At 46.1% G+C, this 10,893-nt stretch overlaps 1 protein-coding gene across 1 annotated transcript in view; it reads left to right on the top strand.

Annotated features, from left to right (window-relative positions):
• Nucleotides 1-290: 290 nt before the first annotated feature.
• Nucleotides 291-10,893, top strand: part of CACNG2 (calcium voltage-gated channel auxiliary subunit gamma 2) — a gene marked incomplete at both ends in the record, with an annotated part of 119,087 nt that continues 108,484 nt past the window's right edge. Inside the window, one exon of the mRNA XM_082665132.1 lies at nt 291-501. Within this exon, the coding sequence (XP_082521258.1) occupies nt 291-501 (211 nt within the window). The remainder of the gene's footprint in view (nt 502-10,893) is intronic.

Here is a 10,893-nt window from a genome sequence, read left to right as displayed (position 1 = left end):
GGGGGGTGTCTTTTTATTTTTTCCTTTTTTTTTTTTTTAATCACTGCAACTGGAACAGTTTCTGATCTCAAAAGGCAAGCCTCTCTTCCCGTGTGATCTTTATAATTTACACTCTTTTCCGTGAGCTTTCTTACCTCCCTTTTTTTATATCCCTCCATATCCTCTATTAACACATATATCCATTATATTCGTAGTGGAATTATTTTTATTTTTTTGCTTTAGTACTCGCACCCTCACACACACTCTCCCGAGAACCAGAAGTCGGTTGGGTGTTTATATAATGAAGAATTATGGGGCTGTTTGATCGAGGTGTTCAAATGCTTTTAACCACCGTTGGTGCTTTCGCTGCCTTCAGTCTGATGACCATAGCTGTGGGAACCGACTATTGGCTCTACTCCAGAGGGGTTTGCAAGACCAAAAGTGTCAGTGAGAATGAAACCAGCAAAAAGAACGAGGAAGTTATGACCCATTCTGGATTATGGAGAACGTGCTGCCTAGAAGGTATTTGATTTCCCATCTCCTCCCCCTCTCCACCCCCCCTCCTCTTCTCACTCCCCCTCCCCACCCGCTTCCAAATAAGTTCCCTTTACATTCCACCATTTTCTTACTTCACTCCTTCCACCACAGATCAAGGTTGGTTGGGTTAGTTTCAGAGGAAAGAAAATCAATAAGCAAAAGCCATACTCAACTCTCCAGCCTCCACCACCCCCCTTCCTTCAAACCTCTTCATTGAAATCATCTATGATATGATGAAAACAACAAGAGATTGTCTTTAAAAGTCAAATGTGCTCCACCTGCTTTGGAATCATTAGGATTTGCCTTTTGATGTAGTATGGCCATCTATGAGGGGGTAGAGAATAACTGCCTCTCTCAACCCCGCTCCTCTTTTCGTAATGAAGAATTCCAAAATGCTTTTCCTTTCCCGTCCTCCTCCCCTTACTCCCCAAAAGTCCCAGACACCTCATCATCTGCAAATCTCCTTTTTTTTAAAAAAAAATCTGTTTTTTCTAAGAACCCTTATTTGGTAAATCCTAATTATTCCAGGATCGCAAGCTGAGTTCAAGAGCATTTCGTAATGTCTATGAGCCACACATATCGTTCGAGGCGACTGGCTGTGTGTGTATGTGTGTTTTAACGTTTACAAAGTCTAAAAACACGTAACGTCTCTCACAGGAAACAGACCCAAGTGCTAATAAACAGCAATTCACTTGCAGGTTAGGCTGAGAACCGATTCACTTCCACACAGAGTGACATGTCTATTATCCAGAAGCGTGTAGAATCAGCATTGCAGCCAGCTTGGGAATCAGACATTGTGCAGGGAGGCTGGGAGGGAGAGGAGGGCATGGGGAGGTTGAGGGGGAACAGTAGGGAGCAGTGGGTCAGGAGTGTCAGCTGTTTGTCTTGATCTTGCAGGGTCATTGGGACACGTGTGCCTGTGCAAGTGCTGTGGGCAAAGCGGTCCCCACGGTGGAAAGGCTGGAAGATCAGGGTACGGGTGAAAGCATGTGCTTTGAGACACATTAATAAACACAGGGGGGAAAAACTCCTGCAGGTCATACAACCTGCATTTAGCAACAGACTTTAATATGAGGGGCTGCATTTGAGCGGCTACCTATGTCTGTGTGTACAAGCTACAGCCACCCATAGGAAGACATGCACAGAGAGATACATGTTTCTGGGTGGAAAGAAAAGCTTATGTGCTTTGCTTCTGCTATGAACCAATACGGAGGCCGTTTGAGGCAGCGTCGGGAAGCGGGGACCGCAGGATTGTTTATTAAGCTCAACATGGGATGGTGATGCAGGGAGTTGAAGCCAGGAGATGGTGGAGAAGAGAAGGAAACAGACAGGGAGAGGGAGAAATGATGTGGCCTCAGAGTCTAACCCAAACTGAGCAAAAGCTGCTCTTTGGGAAATATTTATGTCTGGGAAAGAGCACCAATTCCATGCCCACCCACCCCCCCCCCCCCAACAATCTTGGTGCAAGTGGTTGAGTGACGGCTGAACATGTTTTGAATAGCTAAGTGACTTCATTGAGCGATGGTCTATTTGACGCATACTGCATTTGGTGCCCTTTCTCAATCCAAACCACTGCCTTGAACATGGTCTGCAGCGGAGCTCTATGCTGAATGCTATATGCTCTTCCCCAGCCGAAGAATCAATATCGGGAAATTAATAGGCACTGTTTTAAACACACCCCTCCTTTAAAAAAATGAAGAGGCTTTCATGCAGCTAGTCACTAACAGTGGAAAGACTTCCAGTTAATTAAACATTTATGGCATGCTTTTATTCCAAAAGAGAAGGAAAGCAAAGTGAATGAGGGTTGCTTTAGGGAAATGGTCATAGTAGCAATTTACTTTCCTTGGACTTTAGTTAGATGGATGAAGATATGCAGACAAGAGATGAGACGAAAGACAGGACATGGTTTTAGGAGAAATATTCCCAGCAATTGGTGAGTTGGTATAAATATACTTTATCAGGGTTTTATGTGCAAATTCTTAATACCATGGTCTTTTAAACAGTTTCTAATTCCCTGAAGGGAAGAGGACTAGACAGTGGCTTTGGATCACTTATGCATTAAAAGGCTTAAGTATTTTCATTAAAATTCCATCTGTTTGGTGTCCACATCCCCAAATGTGCTGCCCGCCCCCTTCAGCTTTCTCTCCAAGCCGTACCCACACCTCCCTCCCTGAATCATCCCTAAAAGGGTTAGTATTGCAACACTTCCCAAGGATTGTGGGTTTGGCTCTTCTCCCCAGGACTGGGGCCTCCCGGCAGTCGCGGGTGGGGGGATGGTGGGGAAGGCTGGGCCGGGCTGCTTTAGGATTCTTGTGCCTTTTCCACTTGTAGCCAAGGTCCAGGCAGGAAGGGTGGGTACTCAGGGCCCCAGTTCAACCTGGCCTTTAATTTCCAAAGCCTCTGTCCATATGGAGTTTTGAAGGCCTCAGACTCCCCCTTAGGAAGTTGGGCCTTGGCCACTTAGGAAGTGGTTTGAAGGTTTTAAAGCCACATATTTTCAAAGACTGCACTGATTTCCAAAGATTATAAATGCACTTATTTCTGCAGGTTGACACAGATGGTTCTTGTGGGGCGTTCGTGTACTTGCTTTATTGAGCATTCAAAATAGGGTTGGCCTTTATGGAAATCAAGTTGCCAGGTTCCCCCAACCTGTGTTTTTTGTGAGAAACTGGACTTTCAGAAAAGATTTCCCATCACCCCTTTATTGTGTTTCCTGCCCGTATCCAAAAAGTTGCGAACAGATTTCCAATCTTCTCTCCAACATGCTGCTAATGACTCCACATGAAAAACAACCCTGTCTGCTTCCGATCTCTTTGGCTCTCCGGTTTGCATGAGGGCTTTTTATCTCCTGAGATGACTTTTTTGTGGCTGTTCACTTCTTGATGAAAATAAGAATCAGAAAACCTTTCTTTGCCTCTATGGCTGTTTGTGAAATGCATTCCTCTGTTGCGGAATGAGAAGAGAACAGGACCACTTGTTAGGGGTAGACACAGTGGGAAGGGGAGAGGAATCAAGAAGAAACCACAGCCTTTATTTTCTCCCTCTGCAGAGTGAAGAGTAGTGGTGTCTCTTGGTGTGAACTTGAAACCCCCAGCAAACTAGTGTCCTTCGTGGGATTTGAGGGCTTGGGGGACGGTCTGCCCGTGGATCCATGTAGATGGAAAGTGATAGGAAAAGTTCTTGAACTTTTCAGGAAAGCTGCTTTAAGAGCCTCCGAATGGAGAGATGAATTGGCCCTTTCAGAGAAGAATTCAGTAAAATCTACAACAGGACATTAAAACAGCTTGTTCCAAGCGTGCTGTCTCTGGGCCACGCGGTGACCTGCTGTTCCGTGTATTAACCTCTGTTGTCACCAAAAGGAATCATCGTCTCCAGGGGCAGCAAGAAATTCACTCTTTGTGTTTATTCTCTCCTGCACCTTCCTCCCCTCTGTCTGGGCTCCATGTCTCCCCCAGAGGATTCCCAGCCCTGCAGAGGAGGAGCCAGCAGCAGTACAACGTGGTCCAAGGCAGAAATGCACTCTCCCTTCTCTCTCCCTCTCTCGCCCTTTTCCTTGCTGTGAGGGAGAGCAAAAATCTTTCTCTCTGTCCAGATTGTTCAAATCCCTCTGCTGAATTTCTGAGCTCCTCTTCTTCCTGGCTTTTCCTCTCTTCTCCTCCACAACTTGCTTACTCACAGGGGCTCTGCCATCCATTTTCCATCCCTGTTCTCTTTGAGTAAGAGGTGTCTGGGTTTTCCTGAACTATCTTTTCCAAGTTCATAATTGCATAGCTTTTGCTTGGCCTGCAAGGTGCCCAGTGCCCCACGCGGGGTTCAGGCATGGCTCTCTTGTTCTGCAGAAGGAAAGTATATATCTTTTATTTTAGAAATGCGAACTGCCTTTCCCGGACACTCTTGTCTTTACGTGTGGAAGAGCTGAGTTTAGAAGTTACTGATGGGCCTTCATACTGTGTACCTATCGCTCCATAATTCCCAAGATAATTTGATTCTCTTTAGGTCCTTTGCACACAGTAGGTCCAGAAAAAATATCTATCAATGGATTGATTCAGAAATTCTTAAATTATTGAAATTAATTCAAAGATCATAAGGTCATGCAGCAAGCAAGTAATTGAGAGAGAGAGGGGGTGGGGGGGGGAAGGGGATGAGGAAATCAGGACGATTGGTTTGTTCTTCCCAGAATTTCTTTTTTATTTTTTTAATTTAATTTTTTATTTTATATTGGAGCGTAGTTGATTTACAATGTTGTGTTAGTTTCAGGTGTACAGCAAATTGATTCAGTTATATATACACATAGATTCATTCTTTTTCAGATTCTTTTCCCATATAGGTTATGGAATTTCTTTTTTAAAAGAATGAGTCATGACTTCATTGTTGTAAAATGAGAAAATTCAAAAAGAGTCAGTCATTGGGTTGCACAGCTCCTAATGAGCTAAAGAAAAATTATCAGTACACTCAGTCTCTATGGGGAAGAAAAACATTAACCCACTGCTTTTCTTCCCTCTTCAGCTTTTAAAGGATGCCAAAATCTAGTTTGATCCTAATACTCACTAGAACAGACACTTTGGGCAGAGAGCAGGCATCATGGACCATCCCTACGTAGCTTCCCCCAAACCTGCCCCAGAATTCTTTACCAGACTTCCCCACCCAGTTCCCAGGACCTCGAGAACTTTGCCTAAGGTCGTAGGTACTGATCAGCAGTTTTCCATGGAGCCAGGTCCCACTTTCCTAGCCCTTCTCACCTTGTAAGACAAACCTGATTCCTTTATTGAGGAACCAGCCCTGCAAATCGCAGCCCATTCACATTGCCCTCCTGCCCCTCCCTTTACAGGTGCCAGGTGTGACACCTCACACCAAGGCCACATGGGCAGAGGGTGGCAGAGGGAGAACTTGAATCCAGGCCTCTTGTTTCCACCCTGCAAACCTCCAGAGGGCTCTATGCATGAACCTGGCGTTCTGTGGTCTTGTGCTCAGATTCACTGCCAGCACTGGATTCTATTCTGTCTGCATCCCACCGAGTGTCCGCTCTGAGCGCCCAACCCAAGCACGTCAGGACACCTGAGTTCTGACCCACCAGACTCCCCCACATGCCACTCCCTCCAGCTGCCTGCACCTTGCCGGGTGACTCTGCCAGAAACTTCTCACTCCCACGAGCCCAAGGGAACAAATACTGAACTTCAGGCTGGACTCACCACACGCCTCTTCGTGTTTGCCCTTTCATTTTGGAAGTGTCCTCGATGTAAGCTCTCCGTGAGTTTTACGCTGGCAAGCAGTTTTCAAAGAATAACAAATTTATGTCCCCTGAAGTCGCAGGAGTTTTCAGATGCAGCTTTGTTGTATGTGGTGCCGTTGAAAGAGTTTTGCAGCCGCACAGACCTGGGTTCCCTTCAAGCACTGCAGCTTTACGAGCTGTGCGATTTGGGGCAAGTCATCTAACCTCTCCAAGCCTCCGTTTCCCTTTCCACAAAAAGGAGGTCTAACAGCCTTCTCACAGGGTGATTCGTTGGGATTAAACCAATGAGTGCCACCTTCTTTCCTGATCACCTGGTTTGAAATTACAGTCAACAACCCCTACTCTGTACCCCTCATAAATCCTCCTGGCTCTGTTTTATTTATTTATATTTTTTTACAGAGTACATCCCACCTTCCAGCACGCTATGAAATTTACTCATGCCATTTGTTGTGTGTCTGCACCACTAGACTGTCAGCCCCAGGAAGGCAGGGATCTCTTTTCTGCCCATTGCTGTAGCCGCAGCAATTATGATGGTGCAAGAGTCAGCCCACCTTTGTTGGCAAATGAACAAAACCACCACTGCCCACTACAGGGTGGGCATCGAGAAATAATGATCCCTTCATATCGTCAAAGGATTGTTCCTTAAATTACAAACCGTGAGCAATGGTGGCAGAAGCATCTTTCTTTCTTTCTTTTTTTTTTTTTCTGACATTCCAAAAAATAAATAATGGACTCAACACAGAGAGAAGAGAGAAGGGAAGGAGAGAGAGCGTTTCAACACACAAGGGACAATAACAAAGATAATAAGAAAGAAAGTGTTTGGAGAGAAAATAAATGCCTGAGAAGAAAGTGCTGGGGGGTGAACATCCTCTAAATAGATACTGGCCATGCTTTCCTCTCTCTACATCATCCACAGCGTCTGTCACAAAGATCCTCGGGGAGAGTTTCCCATGAGTGTTTGCTTTCAGGTCAGTGGGGGAGGAGGAGATATGTACCCAGACTGATAATGCAGGAGATTTTTAAATGGTTCAAAAATGCAATGGTTCCTTTTAGCCTTGACTATAAGTATTTTGGCCAAAAAACCATATTCAGATGAAATATGCACTTTAAGTTTCCAGGTTAGTTTACAGCCACAGATCAAGCAATTCCTTCACTCGTTTATTTTATTTGTTAAATCTTTGATGAGCCCCTGCAACGTGCCAGGTGCTGGGCCAAGCGTTGGGGTCATGGTGGGCAGCAACTCCCTTCAGGGTCACTGCTCTCAGAGCTTTCTGGAAGAGACAGACCTTACTTTAAAGACTCTCACTTAACATAGTTGTGAAGTAAGTTACAACTATGCTAAGTCCTCTCAAGGAGAGTCACACGAGACTGTGAGTTTATGATATTAAGATCGTTCTAATCAGAGGAGCCTTCCCTGAGGAGGTGAGATGTGAATGGCTATATGAAGGATGCATAGAAGTTAACTGGGTGAAGAAGAAACTTTCCAGGTTGGAGGGCAGCAAGTGCAAAGATCAGTGAGGGAGAGAAGGAGCAAGTCCTGGGAGGAGGCCAGGGTGGCTGGAGGACCCAGAGGGAGGGGGGATGGGGAGGGGAGGATGCTGGATGGTGTGGGGAGGGGGATGCAGAAATAGTTAGCACCCAAGGGTGCGGGGCCTTGCTAGTCTTGTTAAAGAATTTTGCTCTTTGACTTCTAGCTTCTTGCTTATAAGCTGTGTGACCTTGAGCTAGTTAATTCTATCTCTGTGCCTCCTTCACACCATCTATCTAATGTAGCTGACGATGCCTGCCCCTAAGGTTGTTGTGGGGGTTAGAGCACCCTTCCCTTCTCTTTGTCATGCTCTTCCTGATTCCACCCACATCTGAGTGCGGTGGTCTCTTTGGCCTCAAAACTCATGACAGCACAGAGAAGGGAAAAAATAGATTGATTCAACTCTAATCAACAAAATTCAAACTATGCTTAGTGGAGGTGTTGATGGTAGGTTCCAATCCTGCAGTAGACATTGGGAGGCAGAAGTGAACAAGACCCATCCTCCCTCAGGACCCTCCAGGTGAGTCCAAGCAGGGAATCCCAAAGAACAAGCATCTCACAGAATGACTCTGTCTCATGCAAGACATTTGACATAGCCTGCTGCCACCTCGCCTTATCACCCTCCCCCAAACTCAGAGAGATTCCTGGCATCTCTTACGATCAGTTACGATCTTTGAGGATTTGAGCTGGAATGGCAATGAGGCTCAGTTAAATCCGCCAGACTTTTTGAAAATAGGAATGAGAGTAGAGGGATGTGAACTGTGCTCCCCAATGCCAAGAAATGCATGTCAGCGTTGTGGGATCGTCGCTGAACTCTATGGCCTCACATCCCGGTCCTTTCTCCTGGGTACATAAAGGGCTGTAATCTCCCAGTTCCATCTTCCCTCAGTTCTGATGCCATTGATTATAAAAATGAACTATCAAAAAAAATAAATAAATAAATAAATAATAAAAATGAACTAGCTACTTAAACAGCTTTCGGGACAGGGGCAAACAAATTTCATGTACATATCAGTTGTAAAACATACTCTAATTTCAGAAACCTTAAAACTTAAAATTTGTGTCTTGGAATCAAAGGGAGATGGAAAACTATCTTGCTGGCAGAGAGAAATGCAGACAGGGTGTTGAGAGAGCCCGAGGGATTTCTCCCACTTGCCCTTAGTGCCTGTCCCGTGACTCAGGAAACAATGTGGGGGAAGTGTGTGGTCTTACGAGAACCTTTCTTGACAAAGAAAAGGGTGATAGCTGATCTTTGTTCCACAGCTTTCCGAGTTCTTGCCAGGTGCCGTGTGAGAGTCTAGGACAGAGGCAAAGTCTCCATCTGCCCTCAAGGAACTTCTAATCTAGTAGAAGACAAACCAGTGAACAGATGATGCTGATGACACAGTGGGAAGCATAAGCCCGGGGAATTCTGGGAGCAGAGAGACTGGGGAGGAGGGGATGCCAGGCAAGACAGGGTTCTGAGGATGCGTAGGGGTGAGCAAGCTGGGGAGATGAAGCGCACCTCAGACAGAAGGAACGGCATGTGCGGAAACACAGATGCCCAAGCAGTCATGCCGATGGTCCAGTGAGGCTGGAAGGTAGAAGGCAGGGAGGGGGAGTGTGGGAGGCAGTGGAGATGGGATCCCAAAGGGACAGAAATGGCTCTCACAGAGCAGTTAGTGTTTCGGCGTGGGAGAAAAGGGGGGTCCAGAGAGGTGGGAAGCAAGGGAGGGGCGCACCTGGCTTTGTCCGTTAGTGAGATCACTGGCTGTTCAGACTCTGACGGATGGGAGCTGGGGTCGCCGGAGCTGGTGTGATTTAACTGGGAAGAGGTGAGCACAGGAGACTGTGGCAGTGACCAGGTGACTCGCCCTAAGTCAGTTGTAGTGAACAGAGAGTAAGAGGGGGAAGGAAGAAGACTGTAAGTGATATACAGTAGAGGTGCTTCAAGGCGCTCCCTCCCCAGCAGAACAAGCCTTTATTGGCCACACACAGTGGGCTGGGCGCTGGGGTGACGAGGATGAAGACAAGTCTCTGCTCAGTACCACCGTCTCGAGGAGCCTTCCTGACTGCCCCATCTAAAGGAGCTCCCTGTCAAGTCACTCGATTTTATTTCCTTTTTTAACATCTTAACATTGACTTTTTTTTCTTTTGAGCATTTATTTGCTTATGGTCTGTGTGCCCCTAGGAGACTGTGAGCCATGTGAGGGCAGGGGCCTGTCAGCCTTGGCACAAACAGCGTGCTCAGGAGCTAAATGTGGAGCGAATGAGTAAGGCAACGCTGCCTGGCCTCAAGGAGCTCCCATCAGGGGAGGGAGGTGGGCTCTTAAAAACTCCCTCCTCTTGCCCAGTCATCCCTCCAAGGTTTGGCTGGAACCGCATCTGAAAGATCCTTGAGAACAGGCAAGGGTTTCCCTTGCACCCCGCAACCTGGGATGCTGATTAGCCCCCGCGAGCCTGTTCCCTCCTGGGCAGCTGGTACCTTTTCTCTCAATCCAAACCCTCATACGTGATCGCCTGGCTCAGAGGTACTGACTTGGCAGCCGTGAGTCGGCCTCTGAGGAGCCGCCTCCCCTTTCTCCTTGTTGACACTATATTTATTCATTTTTCCCTGAACTTCCTCAACCTTGGGTAGTCTTCCAGCTGCTAACAAGCAGGCCACAGATTAGGTATGGGATCCTAGGTGCACGGTTGCCGTAGCTTCATTGAGTGGGGAATTGGTACCTTGCTTTGCTACACCATCCACCGTGCAATTTACATGCCCCAGTGCCAGCCTCTCTCTGGCCTTGTCATCAGACAAAATTCACTGGTGGCCAGTGCTTGCTGATCCCTAGACCTTGCTTTGCTTTTTTGTAACTGTTTATTTTATATTGGAGTATAGCCGATTAACAATGTTGTGATAGTTTCAGGTGTACAGCAAAGCAACTCAACCATACATATACTTGTATCCATCCCTAGACCTTTCTTTATCCCAGTTTTGCCCCAGGCTGTCTTTTCTCACTTTCTCTGCATAAAGGATCATTCATTCATTTCTGCCACCTTTTCCCCTCAACCTGGATCTCTGTCTGCACAAGTCTTATTCTTTATCCTTCTTGAATTTTCCCTATGGTTGAGAACTCTCCTCCCCAATTCTCCTCCAACGTATTTTGCAAAGAAAGCAACCCTAAAAATGACTATTCTGCCATCATTTTAACACTAATAATACAATAATAATAACTAATCATTCATTGAGTGCTTCCTTTGTGCTGAGCACTGTTTAGATGCTTTCCAGGGGTTAACTCTTATTTAGTCTTTACAATTCTAAAGGTATATGCTATGATATCCACTATCTCCATCATAAGAGGCTCAGAGAAGTTAAGTGACTTGCCCAAGGTCACACAGCAAGTAGCAGAGCTGGAGTTCTAACCCAAGCCTGTCCAACCCCAAAACCTGTGCACAGCCTTCTATTACATGAATTATATTTACAATTTTCCCCTGGCCCCAAAATCTATACATAAATTTCTTTGAGAATTTGAAGGCAAAGCTAAGCAGAAATTGCTGTTTGTGCTCCACGTTTGATGAAGTTTTTAAAACTTTGAAGCTTCAGTTAGGATATGCTCCTTACCCAGAGAAGAGTAGGGAAAAGTGGAGGGGCTAC

The sequence above is a fragment of the Grampus griseus genome, assembly GCF_964374135.1.
Source record: "Grampus griseus genome assembly, chromosome: 11".
Classification (NCBI taxonomy): Eukaryota; Metazoa; Chordata; class Mammalia; order Artiodactyla; family Delphinidae; genus Grampus; species Grampus griseus.
The sequence above is the reverse complement of the archived record's forward strand: the minus strand, read 5'-3'. Positions and strand labels throughout refer to the sequence as shown.